Genomic DNA, 24,791 nt, shown 5'->3' with positions numbered 1-24,791 from the left:
ATTATCCTTGTAGTGGCAGTTCATTGGTTATTTTAAATTATCTTAAAGACTTATAAGAGGAATTATAGAAGAAATAATTTTTACGTAATATTAAAAGTAAAGATGAAAATTAATAATGTATTTAGTTTTTTTTATGTAACATGTGATTGTTATTTTTCCTGGCCAAAAAAAAATAATAATTCTCATTTATTCATATGTAACTGCCTTGAAATTTGTACCTTAAGGACAAAGAAAGGTCACCAATCCTTCTAACTCCTGGTTCTTTGTCAAAAATGGACACAGTTAATGAGGTTTGTTTGGTACAGAACAAATTCTCAGACACAGATAGAGATCCTTTCAATGGAAACAAATTTGTTTGGCTTTACCAGGTTACTTAGCGATTAATAATAGCCTTGAGATGCAGGTCAGAAAGGTCATTGTACCAGCTTGCCAACACAATCTAAATGTGCAGCCAGCCCAGCTCTGTGGGCGCAGAAGCCCCCAAAATACTATGCATAAAGTAAAACAGGCTATTTTCTGACTCCTTTTTTCATATTAATAAGCAATTTTCAAGAGAAGGGTGGCAAAATGAGGGCCATGCCACTCCAAGTAATTCATTTATTTTGCAATTTAATCTTATGTTGAAAAAAATTGCTCTGCTGCAATAGCATAGCATGGTGATTTTTAAACGTCAGTGTGTTTCATAAGTAACCTTGTATGAAGTATTGTATTAGTAGCCTTTAACAGAAAATTGCAACAAAAATATTTCTAGACATTGAAGTAGAAATGAAAATCTTTTTTTTTATTATTTTTGGAATCTTTCCCTCTACTCTCCCTTGACATCTTTGAGGTAGATGCTCAGACAATTTACTTAAAATTTTACTTCAAGAACTGGATGCTAAGTTATATGTCTACTTTTTAAAAAGAATAAAGTATAATTTCAAGATAGCATTTTAACACGAATAGTTAAATATGTTCTATGAAAAGAAAGGATTTACTCTTTCCATATTTGATAATATCTTAATCTATTTATCAGGTGTTTTTCTTCACATAGTGTGTTTGAAAGTTTATTTTTTGTTTAAATGTCTTAGATATACATACACAGAAATGATGCAGTTTTCATTACTTTAATGGAGTTTATTGTACCTAGAAAACCATGAACTTATTCACCTAATTTAACTTTTATTTTAAGTATCCGTATGATTGAACAAAATAGCCTTTCAAGTGCAGGATAATATATGTAATCATGTTGGTATTATTTGAACTGTTACCTGCAGTAAACTTACAGAAAATTAAATATATGTATAAAAACCCATCATGCTTTCAAAATTAGCCCATTAGCATACAAATTCAATGATCAGAGATTTCCTAATACAGAATCAAAATTTAAAGGAAATCAGTAGCTCAGACGTTTTCTTGGGATATTTAGCTATGTCCAAAATAGTCAATCTTCAACCAAGAAAGTGATAACATTGTAGCTCACTTGCTTTGCATTTGATCTATTTCCTCAGCCACTGAATTAATTATAACATGGAGATATTTGATTTAAAAAATTTAACCACTGAAAAATCACTTAAATGCTTTGTAAAGATGGCAAAGATTCAGTGGAATGTGCAGGTAAGATAGATTACGCCGCTGATTTTGATGGATGTGGATGATGGTAGCCCCTCACAAACTTCCTTGATTATCATCAGTGGAAGAATGAAAATGTTAGCAGATTTTTTAGTATCATAAATAACTACGGATGGTTTTGATGCAGGGAGGCGTTAGAGGAGTTTGCAGAGATGAAAGAAAGAGAAGAGAAGAAGGCCGACCTCGAAAGGGAAGAGAAGAAAAGAGATTACCAAGCCCGAAAGATGCATTACCTCCTCAGCACAAAGCAGGTTGGTGGACCTGTCCCTGACAGCTCCCGTAAACCACTTGGGCCCTTAGCCTGACAGAGATAAAGTAGCAGGCTGAATGGGACATGACTTGTTGAAAAGATATCACAAAGACACTACTTCGAGTTCAATTTCGTGCTTCTGTGTAGGTGTGCGCAGGCACCATGACTCGTCCGTGACAGCAGCTTCATAGAGGCAGCCACTGTGACGCTGGCAGAAAGGTCCCAGTCAGCAGGGTGATGTGCCGCTGTGATAACACAACACCAAGGGCATAACCTCGCTTTTAAAACCCATTCTGAGTGGCTGATTGTTGTTTTTGCGAATTGATCAAGAACTGAGAAGTTACGAAACTGAGGCAGCTTTCATGTTTTCTCTTTTCCTTGAGCTAATGTTGAGATTAAAACTCTTCTTGCACCCTTTCCAAATGTTGATGCAAGTTTTCAGGTAAAGCTTTGAAACAAAACTGCTTCAGAAATCACATCATCATATTGAGATATACAAATGTGGAATTTAGAATACTTAGAAGTATTTTCTTATAAATGGTAAAATTTTCTTGCCTTAGATCTCATCATAGTCGCTAAGAAAAAGTACATTGCATGTAGAATATTCTGCTCACAAAGAAATATGGTGAAAAAAAAACAAAGGAATTTGGGGGTTGGGATGTTCTGTTACTTGAGCTTTAGGCAGGAAACTAGCAATTTGTGGGTTTTTATTTCTTCTTATAGACCGTCAAGTACAGTGTCATGTTCCAGCCAGAGTCACACATTCAGGTGTCTCAGACATGGGCAAGTCAAGTCCATGGTGGAGGCTGGTAGAGGGTACAATCTGAGACTGAATGTCATGCTTTGAGGCATCCAAATTCAAAAACATTAAGTCCTGGGGTGCCTGGGTGGCTCGGTGGGTTGAGCTTCCGACTTCGGTTCAGGTCACGATCTCACCGTTCCCTTGTTGGAGCCCCGCGTGGGGCTCTGTGCTGACATCTCAGAGCCTGGAACCTGCTTCGAATTCTGTGTCTCCCTCTCTGTCTCTGCCCCTCTCCCACTCATGCTCTGTTTCTCTCTCTCTCTCTCTCAAAAATAAAATATTTAAACAACAACAACAACAACAACAACAACAACAACATTAAGTCCTGGACTGGTCATGTACATTCAGAACAGAGAACTGCACTTCTAACCTCTATCTGGTGGTCTACTTAGCAGTACTTTTCAGTAATGATGACTGTCTTTATATTTACTTGGATTTGTATAGCTGAGTTATCTTCATTTAACAGATAAGAAAACTGAAACTCAGAGACAATGATGTGACTGGTTCAGAGACACAAAAAGACACCTCAAACTGAGGTCTTCAGACTCTAAATACTTAGGCAATAAAGATAATAAAAAAAAAAGTCAAGGTATTTTCAGTTTTGATTATAAATCCGTAACAATGAAAAATTTTATCTGCTTGATTGGTGGGCTACATATTTTTAAAATGTAGACTCACAAATCACAAATTCTTTTTTTTATCTTTAGTTATTAGTAATTTCAACTTTGATGAAACTAAGGGAGTTATAAATATATACTTTAATTCTTGAAACCTGATAATAATTATTGGGTACAGTTGTTTATTTTGATAACTCTGAACCCCTTTTATGCTTTGAATCTTTCTTAATCTGAGGTCTAATTGTGTTGTTTATACTTACAATGGGTAGTGTAATAGCAGAAATAATTTTTTAAATGGTAAAATCAGATTTAATGGAAACAGTTGTTAATTCTCTTTTATCTAGGGTTACTTAGATATCGAGTACATAGTGGAATATTTTACGAAGTCCATAAAGACTTAGTTGTTTTACTAACAAAAATAATAAAGCAAATATCCATGGAGTACTTACCATGTACCAGAGAGTATGGTTGATACTTTATATGCATTATTTCTTTAATGATTTTGATTTCATTTCACTTTTAAAATTAAGCACCTGGTTTAAGAAATTATTTCAGAAACTTGACCATGTGACTTGCCTCCTGGACCTTAATGAATTTTTAATATTACGATTGTGTTTAAGTATATTTATGTTGTTAAATGCAAACTGTCAATGCTCTAGCTCATTTTTCTTCTTGTTTATATCTTGCAGAGTGCTGGTAATAGCTACGTATATAAACTTTAGTTCAATGATCCCTTGTCTCCAGAACTCTTAGCATCCAATAGAATGATTTTTTTTTTTTCAGGCACTGTGGTACAGTAGAAAGAGTATGGGTATTGACATTAGTCTCCAAACTCTCCTACTTAGGGTAAGATATTAGGAGATTACCCGGAATTGTCTGTTTCACTCTGCACTTTGAAAGAACATTAGGAGGATTGAATGTAACATATTTAAACTACTACCTGGTCCTTAAAGAGCATTCAGTAAATGGTAATGATCATATTATTGGAATTTAACCTATGGAGGATAAACAAAGTGTCTACACTTTGATTTTCGTCTATCTTTGCTAGCTGTCAGAAGCATTCATGTTGTCATTTCTTTGCTTTGCTTTCCTTTAGTTATCCATAAAAATTATTAGAAATATTTATAATGCTCTTCCCCCAATATCCCCTTCCTGCATTTTACATCTTAACCTAAATAAAGATATGCAACACTAACATTAATAAATATATTGAATATAAACCTTAACTTTAAAGTCCATCAATTATTTCAAATGACATATTTTTGAGTATCTATAATCTATCTGACTAGGACATATAAATGTATACTGTATGATCCTTAACCACAAAGAGCATTCACTCTGATTTCAGTCCAATGCCAAACAAACTTTTTTACTAGAAAGAAATTGACACCTTTCAATTACAGCTTGTATAGGTATTCACATTGAATTTAACAACCATTTATATTTATCATTTTGCTGATTCCATTTAACAAAAATCTTTATTTTCCCTAAACTAAGGAAGGATTAGAGAATGAAAGACACATGTTTCAATGTAAGTATTATTATTGATTTTCTCAGCATGACTTGGCTATTGGGGAGAAATTAAGCTGCAAATTTTAAAACGTCCCTGAGATGTTTACAGCTTAATTTCATTGCTTACTTTAAGAGTTTTGATTTCATTGTATTAAATTCACATTTAAGTCCAAAATAAAAGCCAAATATGAATTGGGTATTTTTAAAGGCTTGTGTTAGTATTAACTCTTAACTTGCGTAGTTATTTGAAAATTTGCTGAATAAATATTCAAGTGTAAATAATTTTTAAACAAAGTATATCAGAACAGGAAAAGTTTTGCAGATGTATTTAAAAGGAATAATGCTAGTAGTCTTTTTGGAACTATTTTATTAGTGATTTAAATAATTAAGGAGTGATTTATAATGATATATAATGATAGTTTGTAGAATACTAATTTTCGAATTAAATTTTCATAGGCCTGATGTAGCTTCACTTAGATGAGTAGAAATAAAACATTAATTCAGACAAAGAATGTTTTAGAAAAGGTAAGGAATTTTCTAAGCCAAAATTGTATTTGTGAATTCATATGTAGATAATAAATGAAGTCATGTGTTATTTAATATATTAATAGTTTTGGGGACTATTATGCTGATACATTCATACTGATAACCTAGTTTCAAAGTCAGTGTTAGTGTAAATCTAATGCATATGTTAAAATAGTTCTAAAATCTATCTTGATTTTAACTGATATTAAGTATCTCATCTTTATGCAAGCAAATATGTTAGCACTAATAGGAATTACACAAGTAAATAACTAATATTGCAATGAGTGAATTAATAGACCCCTCAGGGTTTTATTAATTAAAAAGTTCAAGTCATATTAAAGCACCTTTTGTATATGTTTATTTCAATCAGAAAGCTGAACATGGTAACTTATTTGCATAAATAATCAATCACCATTTACTAGTAGTAATAAGGTTAATTTGTTGCTACAGACATAATAGGATTAGTCAATTATATTTTCCAGAAAGTACTGTTTGTTATGCACCCCATCACCTGTAAAACAGGATTGGGTTTAGCGCCCTTATTAAATGAACACATCAAAAAAATCTTTGTCCCTGTAAAAGTTTTATAAAAAGAAAGCTAATTTCAGTTGATTTGAATAAGTAAAATGCAAACATTGCTTCCATTTGTAAATTTAATTTATCTTTCTGCAAAGATTGATTATTTAATAAAGTTATTTATTTTGATTCAGTAACCAGTCAAACTGAATCTAACACATATAGGACATATTTCCTTTGAAGAAAATCTCATTTGCAGATTTGTTTTATTCCAAATAAACTGACTTTCATTCCCTGTCCTTGTTCTTGGGTAATAAATTATGTTGTCTGCTCCACCTACTGGTGGATACATGCAAAGGCCTATTGTTGGATTCATTAGAAGATACTGCCTCTAAAATGTTGCCAGAATTTTTATGGATCCTGCCCGGGAGAACAGCAGAGTTACAGATACAAATAGAAAACTCAAGATCCACATCATAAACAGTTAATGTTTTAAAATATAGGATATTGTATAAAGTTATATACATTGTTTCCTGATCAGTGAAAAATATAACCCTGTTTTTTAGTTCAATATGCTAATGGAAAAGGATAGGTACAAAATATATTCATGATTAAGTATATTATAACTATATGTGTTTTATTTTATAACAATGGCTTTTAATAGTTTATACATATTCAAGTTAAAACTAAAATGAAAGTTTATTAATTAAATAGAATTTGCACACATTTTACAGAAGTAATTTTCATGTCATCATTTATATAGTAGGTTTTCAATATTTTTTCTTTAATGGGAAGTGAAAATTTTTAAATGGACACTGAGGTAATGATTTTCAGTTATTTAGGATTCTTTAAAAAGACCCCATGCCCCAACGAATATTAATAGAACATTCTCTTTAATTACGTTATTTTTTGAGAGAAAGAAATGATTTCAGCAACTTATTTTACAAAATGTTGTCAAATCATATGTGTACACAAAAGAAAAATAGCTTAATTTTAAAAACTTAATATAACAAAAATTAATTGATACCCTGTTGATATGGATAACGTACTGGTATGGATAGCATGTTTATAAGACAAATCTTATAAGGTGAAAAAATGCTAAGAAATATAGTAAATCTTTGAAGTTATTTATTACTTTCAACTCTAGCCCCCCAGCATCATAAATGGGGAACTTCTGTGCCCTGCATGTATTAAATACTTAATATGTAATTGCTCACATAAAAAAAAATCTTTATTTGTCAGAGAGAGCATGAGTAGGGGGAGGGGCAGAGAGAGGTGGAGAGGGAGGGAGCATCCCAAGCAGGCTCTGCACTGTCAGCACTCCCCGCCCCGCCCCACTCCGCGCTGCCCCTGCCCACCCGCTGGCTCTCAACTATGAGATCATGACCTGAGCCAAAATCAAGAGTCGGACGCTTACCAGACTGAGCCACCCAGGAATCCAGGAATTGCTCACTTTTAATTTGAAGTGATGAAGTAACAGAAGAATGGCAGCCTGCCAGCGTGTACCTGTGCACATGCACGTGTGTGTGTGTGTGTGTGTGTGTGTCTGAGTGTGTGAGTGTGTGTGTGTGTGTGTGTGTGTGTGTGAGAGAGAGAGAGAGAGAGAGAGAGAGAGAGAGAGAGAGAGAGATGTCTTTGTGTATATGGTATATTCGGAAAGCATCTTTGGAGAGCCTTCCCAGAAGACATTTTCCGTAGTCAGTGGTATACCACAGCCGTGGTGGGGAAACTCCAGTGTGGTGTTGACTGCATTGCTGTAATGACTCTCTAGAGTACACATTTACACCTTTTGATCTTTGTCTGAAAACTACTGCTTTGACTTCAAAATATTAATTTTGTTCCTGTCTCGCCTCTAAGTTGGACCTCCCCTTTCTCTTTTTCCCTTCCACCATCCCATCCCTCACCTCTGCATTTCCATGATGTACATACAAAAGGATGCACACCTTGATATGTGTGGCTTTAATAGTACCCGCTAGAGTGAGTCTTACATTTACGATCTTCATGGTTTGATGCAACTTGATTTGGGGCATTCGCATGATTCCTTGGTTCTTCTTTTTAGCTTTTTTTTTCTTTATGCGTTTTTTTTTCTTTATTTGTCCAAATCAGTCTTTATTTGGATCGATGATCTAAACTATTCCTAGTCACCACAATTTTTTAAATCTTTGTCTCTTTTTCATTTATTTTGTACAATCACCAACTTCTTTCCATTTATTCTTCCTGGTATGTTTTAAATAAATTCCATCGTGTCCGTTTCCTGAACCCTGGACAATGGTAATAATCTCTGAAATGATTTTCTTTTTGTTCATTCCTTTCCTCTCTGTCCCAGTATATCTACTCCATCAGATAAATTCTGCTAAAATAGTATTTTTTTTTATGGCATGTCTCTTTGCAGTTTGAAAACCTCCAAAGATTCTGTTGTCTGTAGGATAAAATCCAAAGTTTTCAATATAAGCCTTTAAAACTCTGAAGAATCTGACTCTACCCTGCCTATTTAGCCTTATCTTCCTTTCCTTCTCAGGATGAGCGTCCTGATACAGTCTGACTCTATACCATAGAAACATTCATCATAAGGATCTCTTTATGAGATAGGTGATTTCTTGTGGCTTGTCATATTCTGGAAATTCAGAAGCTTCCCTATTACCACCCCCAACTCCCCAAAAAGAATCAACATCTCACATACTTTCTGCTAACACTAGGATTTTGCCATTATTTTATCATTAAAGATATATTTCTTTTCCCTTATTAAATTAAAATACTTCCAAGAAGGAGACAGCTGTTGAGGTGTCTTATTAGTATAGCTTGGTGAAAATAACCGGGACTAGGTTATCATAAGAGGAGGGAAGAAAAGTATGTCCAGTGCCTGGAATATGGAGATCAAAATGGGCATAAGGTTGGTAACGAAGAGATCTAGAGATGCTAAGGTATATGATGACTCCATGGACTATCTGAGGAGAAAAATATGTATTTAAGGCACTGAAAAGAAAATTAGGACATATAAAAGAAACTTAACAATTTTGCCATTTTGTTTAGCATCACTGCTATTTAGTGTCCCTAGTTAACTATTTCATTCTAGATACCTCTTATTTCTTTCTTACATCACACAGCATTCTCAACAATGAATTCTTAATTCTTAAATTATTCATCCCTAGTTTTGACACATTTCTGTTGGAGTTGAAAAGGTCTGGCAGTAAAAGTGAGAATTAGGGAAGTATGGAGTAGTACACTCATAAGTCTTACATGAAGGATCTGATTTTGATTTTTTTTTTTTTTTTTTTTGCAAACTCCCCAGTAGTTTGTATGTTTCCATGGAGAAAAATATAAAAATAGGAACTCACACTGACAAAGGACAGGACCTTTCATTGCAATATACTAGAGCAGCATGGAGTCTTTATAGATTAGTTTTCTAGCTCTTTCTGTTAACAGATTAAAGAAAGTAGGTCTAGAAGATGAAGCAACTTACTCAAGGTTATGTAATATTTTATTTAAACTCTGATGTTGGGGCATCCTCAGTACAGTACAGCCACAGTGAAAATCTGCGTTAGTGGTTCTACGTCTGTGTCTATATGTGATTCACGTAAGTAAACTCTACTTGGAACTCTACCCTAGGTTTATGGCTGTCTCTTTATCCCTCAAAACACTAGCATTCTGAGTGTACATTTTCCTTGAGTTACCCTCAATTCATTGAACTCTCTTTTTACCCTTTCTCTGAAATGTTTTAGTACTTAGAAGAAAATTGATTTGAATGAGTTCACGGACAAAGAGAAAAGCTAGGGCCTGTATATCAAAGATTGAAAGAAGCAAGCAAGAACATAATATAGATTTCTCTGGCGCCTTTCTGTGAACAACTCAAAGCACTTTTATTATATTTATCCCCACAATATTGTATGAAAGTAGCAATTATCATTCTGGTGACTAAAAGACTATTGTTTGGTAGTCATTTTTCCTCTAGACACTTGGCAGATTTATTCTTTCAAGAAGGCTATGTAGTGAATAAAGATCTGACCCGACGGTCTTTGGATCCATAGTTTAAGAGGCAGGTCCTCAAGTTTGGTCATTTGCTCTTGGTCCCAAGTGAACCGTCCACATCACAAAACCATCACATAATTTGTTGCTATTGGCAGTTCTCTCTTCAGAAAAGGCCAAGGACTGAACTAGCATGGCGAATGAATTAGCTATTAACTTTTACATTTTATTTCCTCCCTCTTTAACATTATCGTTTTTATTATCCTGTAATGTATGAAAGAGATAAGATTATTGTCCATTGTCAGTACTCTTTGAAGAGACAAAGCAAGTGGTTAAAAAAAAAAGTATGTCCCCAAATAAGTGTGTGCCCCTACTCTTCTCCCTGCCACCGTTCAGCCACTGTGCATCTAAGAAATGGAGACAAAAATAAAAATTAAAATTAATGTAAAGTGAGACCACTCAGTTAGCAAAGTGCCTCTGCTACTCTTCCTATATGTATTTTCCTCTTTCCAGCATGCTACATTCTAAAACTTATTTTCAAAAATATTCTTTAGCAAAAGACATGTATACCTCTCCTGTGCATGTGACCAGGGGCAGATTCATGTGCTGTGGGGCCTGAAGCTTATAAGATGTTGGGATCTACCTTGAAACAAGAAGTGTACAAAGTTACAAAATACAAGAGGATATTTTTTATGATGAGCGAATATTTCAAGCACGTTTCAAATTTTAACATCTGAGAATACCTCAAAACTCAAAATCTAAATATTGCAGTAGTTGTATTAACCACTTGATAGCTCTCTAATATTTGCTCACCATATTTTGGATTCATACTCTTTGATTGCTTCTTTATTTGACAGTAACTTTGTTATATTCTGTAGTGAGTAAAGGAAATTTACTCATTCTCTTTTGTAGGAACACTGATCTAAAGTTTTTATTACTATAAGAAGGTAAATGATGTGTTTCCATTTGCATATGCTGCATTATTGAGTGTATATTTTTTAATGTTTATTTATTTTTGAGAGAGAGAGAGAGCAAGTTGGGGTGGGGGGACATTGCAGAGAGAGAGAAAATCTCAGCCAGGCTCCACACTGTCAGCACAGAGCCCAATGCGGGGCTCGAACCCACAAACCGTGAAATTATGACCTGAGCTAAAATCAAGAGTAGGATGCTTAACCATCTGAGCCACCCATGTGCCTCTATTGAGTATATTTTTGAAAGGAGAGATCTTCTGTTTTGTATAGGAAATGATGAGAATCAAATTCTCCATTTGAGAAAAACCCACTTCTCTTCCATTAACCACATACTTCGGCTCCAGACCCTCCCTCTGTTTCTCCCTTCCTTCCTCCCCCTTCCTCTCCTTCCTCTCTTCCTTCCTTCCTTCTTTCCTTCCTTTTTTCGTCCTTCCTTCCTTCTTTCCTTCCTTCCTTCTCTTCCTTCCTTACTTTCTTCCTTCCTTCCCTTCTGTTGTTATTATTGTTTTGTTTTTCTGGTTTTTTTTCAAGCTTTTATTTAAATTCTAGTTAGCTACCATATAGTGTAATACTGTTTCAGGAATAGAATTTAGTAATTCATCGCTTACGTATAACACCCAGTGCTCCTCCCAACAAGGGCCCTCCTTAATGTCTGTCACCCATTTAGCCCATCTCTCACACCCGTCCTCCATCAACCCTCAGTTTTTTCTATATAGTTAAGTGTCTTATGGTTTGCCTCCTTTCTTTTTTTCCCCCTTCCTCTATGTTCATCTGTTTTGTTTCTTAAATTCCACATATGAGTGAAATCATATGGTATTTGTCTTTGACTAACTTAATACACTGTAGGTCAACCCATGTTGTTGCAAATGGGAGGATTTCATTCTTTTTGATGGCTGAGTAATATTCCATTGTATATATATGTCATGACTTCTTTATCCATTAATAATTGGTGGGGATTTGGGCTCTTTCCATAATTTGGCTGTTGTTGATACCGCTGCTGTAAACATCAGGGTGCATGTCAGGCCAGACACGTTAGGATGTTCATACTGCTGTGAAGTCTCTGGTCCTGTACCTTTTTTCATGATGCAGGTGAGTCTACCCAGTGGGTTCAGGAATATTCCTGAAAGTTATTCTTACATTGGGATTCCTAAAAAAAAAAAAAATTAATATACTTGGAAGTAACAGGAAAAAAAGCATAAATATATCCAGCAAAACCTAAATTAAATATATACTTACCTTAGTTTTTTTCTTGTTCAGTCCCCAGCATGCCCATAGCCACTCTTGTGCCACCCAACCCAGGTGTGATAGAGGGTAAGTCAGAGTATAAGAAACAGTGGAATGAACTTATACTTTACTTTCACAGACTTTACAACAAAACATAACCAGGTGAGCACATTGTCAGTCTCCCTCCTTGTGTCTTGGAAAGAGCCTGTGAAAATGAGGGCCCCAGAAATTAAGCTGAATCAACTTAACTGTTACTTCACCTCTAGTTGGACTATATTTTTGTACTGTGTTAAACTTGCTCAAATAAGTTTTAACTTTTAATTTAATTTAATTTTATATAAATAATCATCTGCATATCAGTTTTCTAATCTAGCATTCGGACATTTCAAAGAACACTATTATTTTAATCCTGCCCATAAATTTGAGGCACCTGATTTTCTTTAGTTCTCTATTTATTATGTTTTTTTTGGACATCAAACTCAGGGTCTGTTTATTTCCATCCAGTGACTGGGAAAATTTTTAACGTATTAGCTATGGAGTAGAGAGAGTTCTACTCCCAATCCTAGGTATTAAAAAATAACCTATATATACACACCTACGTATATATGTGTGTTATATAGACATCTGTGTATATACATACACAAATACAGGTTTGTATAAAATTTCAAATCTTTAGTAGGAAATTCAAAAGTCAGAAAAGAATTAGAAAACATGTGTAACAAAAGTACTTCCCATTTCCTATTTTAATGTAAAATGTTCCTTTACTTATCTTTTATACTCTGGCACACCATATTTTAAATTGTATGCAAACATTTTGCACAGACAGTTAACTGGTGTTGCTTATTTCTATTGCTTTCATATTAAATTAATGTTGTTGGTAAGTTAATTATAATCACTTTTTTCAACTTCTTCACTGATTAAAAAAAGACTGAGTTTTTCTGGTTCCTTTTGCTATCGCTACTTATAATACCATGAAATCTAAAACTTAGAAATACAAGGAAGGTATACCATGGCTTTAACTAGATCTAATAAGGTTATGATAGTTTGGTAGATTTGAGATTTACTCCTATTATTAGTATGACTATTTTTCTTAAGTTTCTTAAGAAACTTCAGAAACATTTTAGAATGAGACCAATTGGAAGTTAGATTCTGTTATAATGGATAAATAATGAAGAGGAAATTTTGTCACTGTTCGTCAGCTCATGATTTATCTTAGCTCTCCTGCAAGTCCAAAAGAATAGCTTCGTATAGATAAGCCCTGGTCTCCCTACACTCTTGACATTGAATTCACTCTTCTGGATTGGAAAACTTTAGAAATATTTCAGCTGAATATCTAGTAACCAAATTTTAAAATCTCAGGCTTTGGATTACTCCATCTTCTTTCTTCCCTTCTTCTTCCTTTAATCTTCTTTATATCTCCTTCCCCAGCCCTGTACCCTACAGTCGAAAACATTCCTTTGTTTAAAACTAGGGACGTAAGGAGAGAGTTTATATTGTCAAATATTTCCTTAAAATGAACTCTTAACTAAGTCAGTGGTCAACATTCTCAAACATTGAGTAATGTAGCTTATTTGATCATTAATGTCACTATTAAAAACATGAGTATTTCTTAACATTGGAGTGTAAATTAAGATATAGTCCAACACAAGAAATCATCTATGACCTTGAGATTTTATACAGTATAAAGTAGGGAAATATATATATATATATATATATATATATATATATATATATGTATGTATATTTAAATTAAATTAAATATATATGTATATTTAAATTAAATATACATATATATATAAATATATATATTTAAATTAAATTAAATTAAAAAAATTTTTTTTTTCAGAGAGAGAGAGAGAGCAAGCGAGCACAAGTGTGGGAGGGGCAGAGAGGGAAGGAGACACAGAATCCGGATCAGACTCCAGGCTCTGAGCTGTCAGCACAGAGCCCGATGCAGGGCTCGAACTCAGAAACCGTGAGATCATGACCTGAGCCGAAGTCAGACACTTAACCGACTGAGTCACCCAGGCGCCCCTAGTAGGTAAATATTTTAAAAGACATAGAAAGTTTGTACCATATTTTATATATTTATTATAATCACAAAAGAAACATAACCAAAGAGGAAGTACAATTGTTTGTTCAAAAATATATATTAAAATTTAGGGGCGCCTGGGTGACTCAGTCGGTTAAGCGCCGACTTCGGCCCAGGTCATGATCTCGCAGTCTGTGAGTTCAAGCCCCGCGTCAGGATCTGTGCTGACAGCTCAGAGCCTGGAGCCTGTTTCAGATTCTCCCTCTCTCTGACCCTCCCCTGTTCATGCTCTGTCTCTCCTTGTCTCAAAAATAAATAAAACGTTAAAAAAAAAACCTTTAAAAATATATGTATATTAAAATTTAATTTCATTTTGCTGTGACAAATGTGACTTTAAACGTGTTAGTATAAAGTAGCATATTTTCTATTAAATAGTCTTGTCAATTGGTTTTTCTATGTATTTTTTGACAGTTGAAAGTATTTCACTCAAAAAGGAGTTATGTTATCTATACAATATTGCAGCAGACAGTAAAATAAAAGGTGAGAAAATGGAAGGAAGGTGTGAAGAAGGGAGAAAAGAGAAAGAATTTGTTTTTAAATCTTAATCTGTTAATATCTCTTGGGCCTAAAATAAATAAACTGCAGGTCTCAATTGCTGTTGTCATACGGAAAGGAAAGTCTTGCTGAAAGGATAGGACCTCTCTCAGTTTAGAGAAAAGTTACATTTTCAAGGTGTTTGTATAATGTAAAGCATTCCTGTAGTTTTAGTCCCTTTAATGAGTTGAAAAATATTTTTCTCTTAAATTTATTCAGCTTTATTTTCCATCTACTTTTAAATTAATACATGTATATATACATATGCATATAATTTCATTTTAGTATCTCTTTGAAATAAATTGGGAATCATTAGGATAATATAATTTTGTTGTACTCATACTTATTATTTATGCTTATGCTCTACATGCATAAGTTAATTTATGATCATCTGAATTAGTTTTAAATTAACATCATTAAAATGATTCAATTTATTTTACCTGGTTTATTTCTTTCTATATCCACACAAAAATCAACTGCTCTGTCAACAATTATCCGAATGCTAAAATTGTTGTAGGGCCTTCCCTGACCTCACAAGGCACAGCTGTTGCTTTTTATCTCCATGTCTAAATAAAACACTTACCATTGGCATTATGGTTACATCTACTTCCCTCTAAAGTAGGCAAATTCATAAAGGAGAGCAACTGTGTCACTGTAATGTCCCCGATTTCTTCGTTTATTTATTTTTGGGACAGAGAGAGACAGAGCATGAACGGGGGAGGGGCAGAGAGAGAGGGAGACACAGAATTGGAAACAGGCTCCAGGCTCTGAGCCATCAGCCCAGAGTTCGCGGGGCTCGAACTCACGGACCGCGAGATCGTGACCTGGCTGAAGTCGGACGCTTAACCGACTGCGCCACCCAGGCACCCCTGTCCCCGATTTCTAATATCAGAGTCATGCTATGCTATTTCTAATAAGAGTCCTAATTCAGATTTACAATACTTTTCACATTCAAAACAAGAAAGGAAGCTTTTATTTCAGTCTCAATTATTCACTATTTCTTCTCTGAATTAAAAACTATAAATAAAACAATCATCTTGACACATGTAATGATTTTTAGTAACTGATGCCTATATTTGGTAGAATATTTCATGTGTTTTTTAATTTTTTTAGATGCTTATTTATTTTGAGAGAGAGACAGACAGACAGGCAGAGCAAGCATGAGCAGAGAGCGGGAAAGAGAGAGTCCCAAGCAGGCTCCACACTGTTAGCACAGAGCCCAATGCGAGGCTTGATCCCATGAACTGTGAGATCGTGACCTGAGATTATCGGATTCTCAACCCACTGAGCCACCTAGGTGCCCCCTAGGTGGTGTTTAAAATGGCAAATCCTATATTCAAAGAAAAGGCAAAGGGGAAGCTAACTCTTTAAAAAACCTTTTATGTCCCAAAATAAGCCAAGTTCCATAACTAGACAGGGTGAAAGTGAAATTCAAACTAAGATGTGGCTGTTTTCAAAACCATACTTTCTCTTTATGGTTTGGTTTAAAAAGGACTGAAAAAGGTCCTAGTTCAACATTATTTTCCTGGATGATGGCTGAAATCATATCTTTAAATTTCTATTTATTTGAAGATAACTACTAGACAATATATTCAGTATTATTACCTTTTTATGCTTTGTGTGAGTTAGCTTATCAGTTTCTTTAAGCATCAGGAGGTGAGAGGCATGAGTCTAAGATGCAGGGCTCCCTCACAGGAAGACAGGCAAGCCTTCATGGGTACATCTGGATAGCTGCTGGGCAGTGTGTTTGTCTTGTTGGGAAAAGAGCCATGAGGAAAGGAATAAGGGTGAGAACTTATATAATCTCTTAAGTATTTTTGCCTTTGAGGCATCAGCTGAAATTCTGAAGCAATAGATGTCCTATTCAACACTACTACACATTGTCTTATGATCCTATGATTTGAGATGAGGAGATATCTGTAAGAATACAAATGGTTTTGACATCTCACTCTTGATCTCAGTACTAGTGTGTAAAGATGAAGGTCAGTGAAGTTGAAGGAGTCGAAGAACCATGAATCTATGCTGTTGGGATGGGTCACCCACCTATGCATGACATACCTAAAATCATCCCCCATCACATAGTAGAAAGGAAGACTGAACTAAGTGCCAGTGGCTATCATGAATATGGGCAAATGATAACTGCAAGGAAGGACAAAAGATTGCATATGTATATTTCAAGAAGGTCAATGAGTACTGGTTTGAAAGTGACATTGTGAACTAAGAAAATGCAAATCTCTCCCTGGTCACTATGATACAGGGGAGTTCTAAAATGCTTTGTTCAGTGGGCCTGCAAAGGAAGTTCCAGTTGTAATAAAAAAAGAAAAAAAAAGAAGGTAGAGAATATATTTATTGAAAAGTTTTGGGTGCAAAGAGAAGTTGCTTAGCATAGACGGGAGAGGGATTTCACAGGGCAAGGTTGAAAGGATTACAGTCAAGGGATCAGAATTGTTGGGAAAAGAAATAACGGTAGTTGATGAGTATAAAAGAGAATATAAAGGAGAGCTGGGATTAATTTGGCAGATAATTATTTGAGCATGAGCATTTTGACCAAAACCCAAATAGATAAATAGGTGTTTGATCCAATTATCTCTTATTGTAGAGAAATTCAAGTTGCTGCACCTGTTCTTTATTTTCATTAGCACAGTAATGATATAATAGACTGAAAGTGAAGTAATGGGTTAAAAAGTACAAGGGAGGTATTCTTCATATTTTTGAAGTGAGGAATGAAATGACAAAAAGCCCACATAAAAAGTTGTGAAACAACCCAGTAGTACACCCCAACGCCAGAGACTAGACTTTATTCATTTTACACCAGATCAGTTTTTTTGATCAAAATATTGTGTTGGCCAGCTTCCTATGATTAAATCACTTTCCCTTTAATTGTGTTTGTGGCCAAATTGTGTTACCGCGAGAGTGTCTTACAGTTTGAGTTGAGATAAAAGATAGCACAATTGTGAAGCATTGTGTAATTTTCTGGGCTCCCTACCACCAAGGAGGTCAGAACAAAACAGGAAAGCAAAAGATAACCCAAAAAAGATAAAGTTTTTATTTAAGGGTAACACAGAAAAGTGAAAAAAAAATCCTAATCACTCAGCTCCATTATCACAAAGTGGCAGGTATAATCTGTACCTAATAGGCACTAATTAATAATTTCCATACAGGAAGCCACAGGTCTACAGAAAAAGACTGTGTGAGAGCACAGTAGTCTGAAAATGAGGTGGTCTTTGAGATCTGGTCACAAGATTGTAGCCAACCAGATTAAGGCAACATAGCATTTCCCCATGAGGCAGTCAATCCTATACTTTTGATAAAACTTAAAATGGTTTCCTCCTGTTTGCTTAAGAAATCTTTCTTCAAAGACTCTTGGGAAATCAGTTTCTTACAGAGCCCCAGATAACACTGGGAATATAGTTTGACAAATGCTCCTTTCTATTAGTACATTTTCTTTAACAAAAGAAAGTTTTCAATCCTGTTGACGGTTTCTGTATTTTTCTTTTAGCAACTAATTGTCTTGAAAGTCATCTTTTAAACCCAAACTATGAAATCATTTTTATTTTTATTTATTTTTCATTTTTTAATGTTTATTTTTGAGAGAGACAGTGCATGAGTGAGGGAGGGAGAGAGAGAGAGAGAGAGAAACACAGAATCCAAAGCAGGCTCCAGGCTCTAAACTGTCAGCACAGAGCCCGGATGTGGGGCTCGAACCCACGAACCTTGAGATCATGACCTGAGCTGAAGTCGGACACTCAACTGACTGAGCCACTCAGACGCCCCTGCAATCATTTTTAAATTAAATCGTGTGTAGAACTGAGCAAGGCGGGGGGGAGGGCACTTGGGTGGCTCAGTCCATTAAGCGTCTGACGGCGCTTCTCTCTGTCTCTCAAAAATAAATAAATAAGCATTTTAAAAAAAAAAAAAAACAAAGAACTGGGCAAGAGAAAATAATAGGTTTCTGAGGGGGGTGGAAATGGTATACCATGGAAGGTTTGGGGTGGGTGGTGGAACATCCTTTACTATTTTTCTTAGGTCATTCATACTTTACTGATATGTATAATAAGCCAGTGCAGAACATGTAGAAATTGAGTGTTTGAGACATTGCAATAGGGAATTTTCAAATCGTTGCGGAATTCGGTGTCCACTTGCACTGCACTATTCAGAATAATTTTTGGTAAGGTCACCCAGGAATCTCCTAATTTTAAATCCACCAGACCTTTGGGAGTTTTGCACCTGGCTCATCACACCTGAGATATTGAAAGTTGCGTTGGCCTTGATGACCTTACGATCAGCTTTTTCTTCTACTCTTTCATCGTTTCTTCTCAGTCTTCTTCAGTAATTCTTGTGTATCTTTTTACTTTGACATTATATAGGGCTATTTATAGTTCTTTAATATCAAAGTCACTTAAAGTTTCTATTCCTTTGCAAATCTTTGTGTTCTAGGAATGCCTTCCTTTATCTTACACACCAGGCACATTCCTTGTCTTCCTTCACACGTCTTAAATACCAGCCATCCTAACCCCCCAGAATAGTCTATTCTCAGTATGGTTATATATCCGTATCAATACTAATTCCAGTATTTTATAATTATTTATAAACTGTCAATGCTGTGACTCACATGGAAAAGCAGGAATCAAAGCCAAATCTGGAGAGAGTGCCAAGGTAGCAGATCAAGGAGGGGAGGAAGTAAATGAAACTGTTTTGTTTGTTTGTTTGTTTGGTTGGTTGGTTGGTTGGTTGGTTGGGTTTTTTGGAGGTGGGGAAGGGAGTTTCTATGTGTTAGGAAAAGGAGCAGGCCTAGAAAATTTTCCTAAGCAAGAAAATAAGCGACTTTCATCCACTCCTTACAGGGATTAGTAGAATAGTGACCTGACATTTACAGAGAAAAAGACAAAAGGATTGTTTAGTGGGAACGATTTCCCAGAAAGTCTTTTACGTGGCATCTTCTCTCAGAAATTCTTTCAAAATGCAATATAAAGGGAAATCCTGACTGGGGAAAAAATGTTCTTTTAGTCCCAAGATTTTCTGAGTCATGATAATATTCCTATATTTTAGAAGACTCAAATCAGTCTCTACTTCTTTTTCTTTCCTGACATTCAATGAATTACGATGTGATTTGTGCCACAAGAACACAGTTTGCTTCTGTGGAGGTCACCTGTCACCTTCTAATTACCATGCCAGTGGTGCATTCTTTGTCCCCATGCTGTTCCACCTCTCCCGAGCCTCTGACACTGCTGACCTCCTTCACGGAACCGTCTTCTCCCTTGCGTCCTGCCTCTCCTCCCTCGCTGTGTGCTCTTTTGAGTGTCCTTCATGGGCTTCTCCTCGCCTACTCATCACTTACATGTGCTCCTAAGACTGTCCCCCTGAATTCCCCACATGCTCTCCCTCAGTGACCCCATTCATTTTCATACATTCAGCTATTTCAATTCAGAAAACAACTCCATTTGCCGCCTATGACCTTTTTCCCAAGTTCCGGACCTACTCTTACAGCTCTACACTGGACCTTTCAACCTGGATTTGGGGGAAGCTCAATTCTAATTACTCCAAAACAGGCAGTAATATCCCTGCCTGACTGTCCCCTCTTTCCACCTTCTCTGCCTGGTATCTAAGCCGAAGTTTTTCTTTAAGTCCACATTCTCTTACGTTCTTCTTAATAAACATATTATCAACGTCCTCTGGTTCTGTTTCTGTAGAACGCTCCCTGTCCATGTCATTCTTCTATTTCCACTGCTCTTTCTTCTTACCTTTCAATAAACGGTCTTCACATTTTCCCAGACTGCTGGTCTATATTCCTTATTCAGATAAATATGGATTGATGGTCTACTCTGACTTAAGATAGGCTATAAGTCAGGGTTCTCAATTCTGGCGCACATCAGCTTTAAAACACAGAATTAAACTCAGCTAATGCCCGGACTGCTTCAAAGATTCTGGTTGAGTTGGTCTAGGTTGGGCCTTGGACATCAGTATTTATCAGGTTCCCCAAATGACTGTCCTCTGTTGCCAGCTTTGAGAACCACAAACTTAAGTACACAGAGGCCGATAAAATGGACATAGTTCTTGCCCTGATGGAGCTTAAATTCTAGATAATTGGGGAGATAAACATCAAAAAACAAAGTCATATATGTGTATAATTAGAATTTGTAAGTTCCAGGAAGAAAATGAACAGAAGATTATGAGAGGGAGAAAAAATATAACAGGACAAAGTATATGGGTGGGGGGGGGGTTGGTGACAAGAGGTCTTTCCAAACAAGTGAGATTTAATATGAATTCTTAGGGATGAGTATAGTTTGGCCAGGCAAATAAGCAGATAGGAAAAACATTTTGTGAATTTGAGTCATGGAGTAGCCTGGCATGTTGTGAGGAAATGAAAACCATTGTGGATGGTAGATAGTGAGGGATAGAAAGCGTGACTTAAAAGAGGTTGGAACAGAAAAAAGGGACTTTGTTCAGAATTTGTTAGGATTTTTAAGTGCATTAAAAATACACATAGTTTTTTAGGGGCTAAAATAATCGTTTTAATTATTGCTTTGGCTTCCCCTGAAGGTAAGTGGGGTTCAAAGCTGAACAGATGGAGAAGAGCTAAATTTCAGTTTGAAGCACTTTGGTAAATAAGGTTGCTTGAATAAAGGTGTTGGCTGTAGGCCTAAATAGATGCCTATGGATTCAAGATAGAATTTGGAGGTAGCATGAATAGAACTTGTTGCTGGGTTGGATATAAGGGACAGGGAAGACCATGCATCATCAAAGGTGATTCTCAGGTTTTTGCCTTAAGACACAGAGCTGATGGAACCATTTGCTTTTTTTGTAATAGATTGTTTTAGAGCAATTTTAGGTTCACAGCAGAATGGAGCAAATGGTACAGAGATTTCCTATATACCCTGTGTCTATACCCATGTCTTAATCATGTCTTAAACCATGTCTTAAATCATGTCTTAAACCATGTCTTAAAAAAGAACATTTGCTTTTCTGGACCATTTTATACGAATGAAATGATATAATATGTGGTATTGTGTCTAACTCCTTTTATTTAGAATAATGTTCTTGAGATTCTTCCATGCTATAGCACACATCAGTATTTCCTTTCTCTTTATTGTTGATAGTGTTCTATTCTCCAGATAACTATATTCAGTTAATAATCTGTTGATGAACATTCGTATTGTTTCATTTCAATTTTGGCATCAATGAATAATCCTGCTGTAAACATTTGCACGCAGGTCTTTGTGTGGGCATATTTTTTTCATCTGTCTTGTACAGATTCCCAAGGATGGAATTGTTGTGTTATAGGCTAAGCATAGGCTTAACTATTGTTAATAGGCTTTTTAAAATTTGAGCAGTTTGGGGTTCACAACACATTTGGTCAGGAAGTTGCCATATACTATCTACACCCACACATCGTTATTACCCAAAGTCCATCGTTTACATTAGGGTTCACTCTGGGTGGTGTATTCTATTCTACTCTCATCTCACTTGCAGGGTTTCTGAAGAGAAGTTGAATGTAATTCTTATATTTGTTCCTCTGAAGGTAAGGTGCTTATCACCTCTGCTTCTTATAAGATTTTAAGTATGATGTGCCCAGGTATATGTTTGTTTATGTGTTTGTTTGCCATTTATTTCACTTGGTGTTTTCTGAGCTTCTTGGATCTGTGATTGGATGTATGATATTAATTTGGGAAAAGCTTCAGTCACCATTATTTCACATATGTCTTCTGCTCCTTTCTCTCTTCCTTCTTCTGGATGTTCCCATTATGTGATGTTATACCTTTTGTTATCCTACCTTTCTTGGATATTCTTGTTATATTTGTATCAGACATTTTTTTTTTCTTTGCCTTTCCATTTTGGAAGTTTCTGTTGACATATCCTCAAGTTCAGAGATTCCTTCCTCGGCCATGACCTGTCTACAAATAAATCCACCAAAAGCAGTCTTCATTTCTGTTACCGTGTTTTTGATCCCTGGCATTCTTTTTTATTCTTTCTTAGAATTTCCATGTCTGTGTTTTCATTGCCTACCTGTTCGTGTCTGCTAACTACTTTATCCACTAGCTCCCTTAACATATTAATGATAGTTGTTTTAAATTTCTGTTCTGATAATTCCAATGTCCCTGCCATATCTGATGCTAGCTCTGTCTCTTTATAATATTGTGGTTTTCACCAGTGTTTCCATGAAGTGTGTTTCTGTAGACTTCATGTACTAGTAGGGCGTGCTTAAGACTTCCTCCCGAGTTTACCTTCTAAAGGAGAATGTGAAAATCAATAGACTCCCATTTATGTAAAAAGTAAGTGTAACTTGCAGCCTTCTAGAGTTTGGCCCCAGTTTATCTTTACAACCTCATCTCTGACTATAGCTCCATGCTTAAACTGGCCAATATGATGTTCACTGAACAACCGCTCTGTGTTTTCCCACAAATACGTTTGTCTTTATTTTTACCCTTCGCTTAGCCTGGAATGCCTTACTTCCCTTTTTTTCATTACCAAAATTCTACCTATCTTTAGAACAAAGCCAGATACTTTCTCCACAGAATTTTCTAAAAGATAAATACCTTTCCCATAATCTCTGGTGTGTACCTCTTCTACAACAGTAATTAGAGGATACTTACTATAGGCTGGGTATGTCATCATCAGCCACAAAATCACTCTCCTAACCCTCCCTCCCCCACCACTGAGAGTGGCTTGATGGGAATGATCTCTTTTTATTCATCTGTATCCACCTTAGATCCAGTAAAGTGTTTCTAAGTTAGTAGCTGCTAAATATTTATTGAATTGAATTAGTATATAGAGGATGGGATTTTATTTAAATTTCTTTGTCTTATTCAATATTTAATGAAAGCATTTTAATATATGATAATAACAATTACAGAATCCACATGATTTATAAATACCATTTGTTAAACTAATGAAGCCAGCTACATCTGGGGTCTCCATTTCACATGACCCCACTCTGTACTTTGACTCAAAACTTAAAAATTCTCCTTAACTGAAGTAACAGAAAAGCATGTGTCGTTAGTCATTTTTTTTCATATTGCTTTATATAGACAAGTTTTCTACCAAATCTCTTCTTGGCGAATACCAAATGTTTCCATGAAATTCTTATTCCTTCTGGGCTACGGTGTCTGACGGGTAACATGACTATTGTCTGAAATGCATGTGGAAGCATAACTGTAGTAGCTGAGAAACGACCATGTTTCCTTTTAGTTCTCGGCAAGAGTAATTGAATGTAGAATATCTTACTAAACACTGGACTGTGACAGTGTGTTAACACTCTGACTATCTCCTAACAGCAGGGCAATTATTTGCTGAGTGGGATTTTTATAAATCTCCTGGCACGAGTATGTCTCCATAATGATGATGAAGTGCACTGGTCAGTGTTGATTCAGCAGTCCTTAGCCTCGCAAATACTTCATTCACAGTTCTCAGGCCCACTTTTACTTTCCTGCTTATTAGAGATCTTTACTACTCTTCTGGGCTGGCTTAGAGTCTAATTTGTAAAATAATTTTTATTAAATCTTAGAACCTGAACATATTTTAGTCAGCCCCCCTTTCTAGAACCGTGTATCTTCTGCACCGCCCCCCCACCCCGTACTCACAAATTCTGAATCCTTGTCCAAGAAAATACCTTTTAATTTTGTTCCTTTGTGTGGCAATCCGCAATTCCCTTCCCTGTGTAATTGTCACTCACAGAAGTAAAACTTGAATCCTCCCACCTCTCCTGTGTACGTAGTAGCTGTTCATTCCTGAGTAAGCAGCTACTTGGAAATTAAGAGAAATTATTATTTCTCAGATGGCAGAATCCGAAAGGGAAACGCTGGTCATTCTGCTTTGGAAGCTGTAAGGGTACACAGTCATGTTTCAAATTCTTTGTATTTTACAGAAACGTGTTTTTAAAAAGTAAACCTCAATAACAGAGAGAAGAAGCAAAAATTAGAATAGAGCTTCCCCCAGGCAAAATGAAGGTCTGTGGATGAGTGGGAAATGACCGTAAAAACATTCTCCATGAAATAAAACAGTAGATGCTCCACATCTACCATCCATTTGTTTTTAAACCAACTGCATTTTTTAAAGTACTTTCCCACACAATACTTAATAAAGAATAAAAACCGGGAAGAAAAGAGAAACTGATAGGTTGTTAGAAATATGGAATGGTTCAAAATATTAATGTAATGCTAAGGGTGACTGGGTAACA

At 35.7% G+C, this 24,791-nt stretch overlaps 1 protein-coding gene across 3 annotated transcripts in view; it reads left to right on the top strand.

The window, feature by feature from the left end:
* Window positions 1-24,791, top strand: part of SPATA17 (spermatogenesis associated 17) — a 200,901-nt gene that overhangs the window by 76,565 nt on the left and 99,545 nt on the right. For all 3 annotated transcript variants that reach the window (XM_045455755.1, XM_045455756.1, XM_045455757.1), the window contains one exon: window positions 1,739-1,862. In XM_045455755.1, coding sequence (XP_045311711.1) covers window positions 1,739-1,862 — 124 coding nt within the window. The remainder of the gene's footprint in view (window positions 1-1,738; window positions 1,863-24,791) is intronic.

Source organism: Leopardus geoffroyi, chromosome C3, assembly GCF_018350155.1.
Source record: "Leopardus geoffroyi isolate Oge1 chromosome C3, O.geoffroyi_Oge1_pat1.0, whole genome shotgun sequence".
Lineage (NCBI taxonomy): Eukaryota > Metazoa > Chordata > Mammalia > Carnivora > Felidae > Leopardus > Leopardus geoffroyi.
Note: the sequence above shows the minus strand (reverse complement) of the source record. Positions and strands in the feature narration are given on the sequence as shown.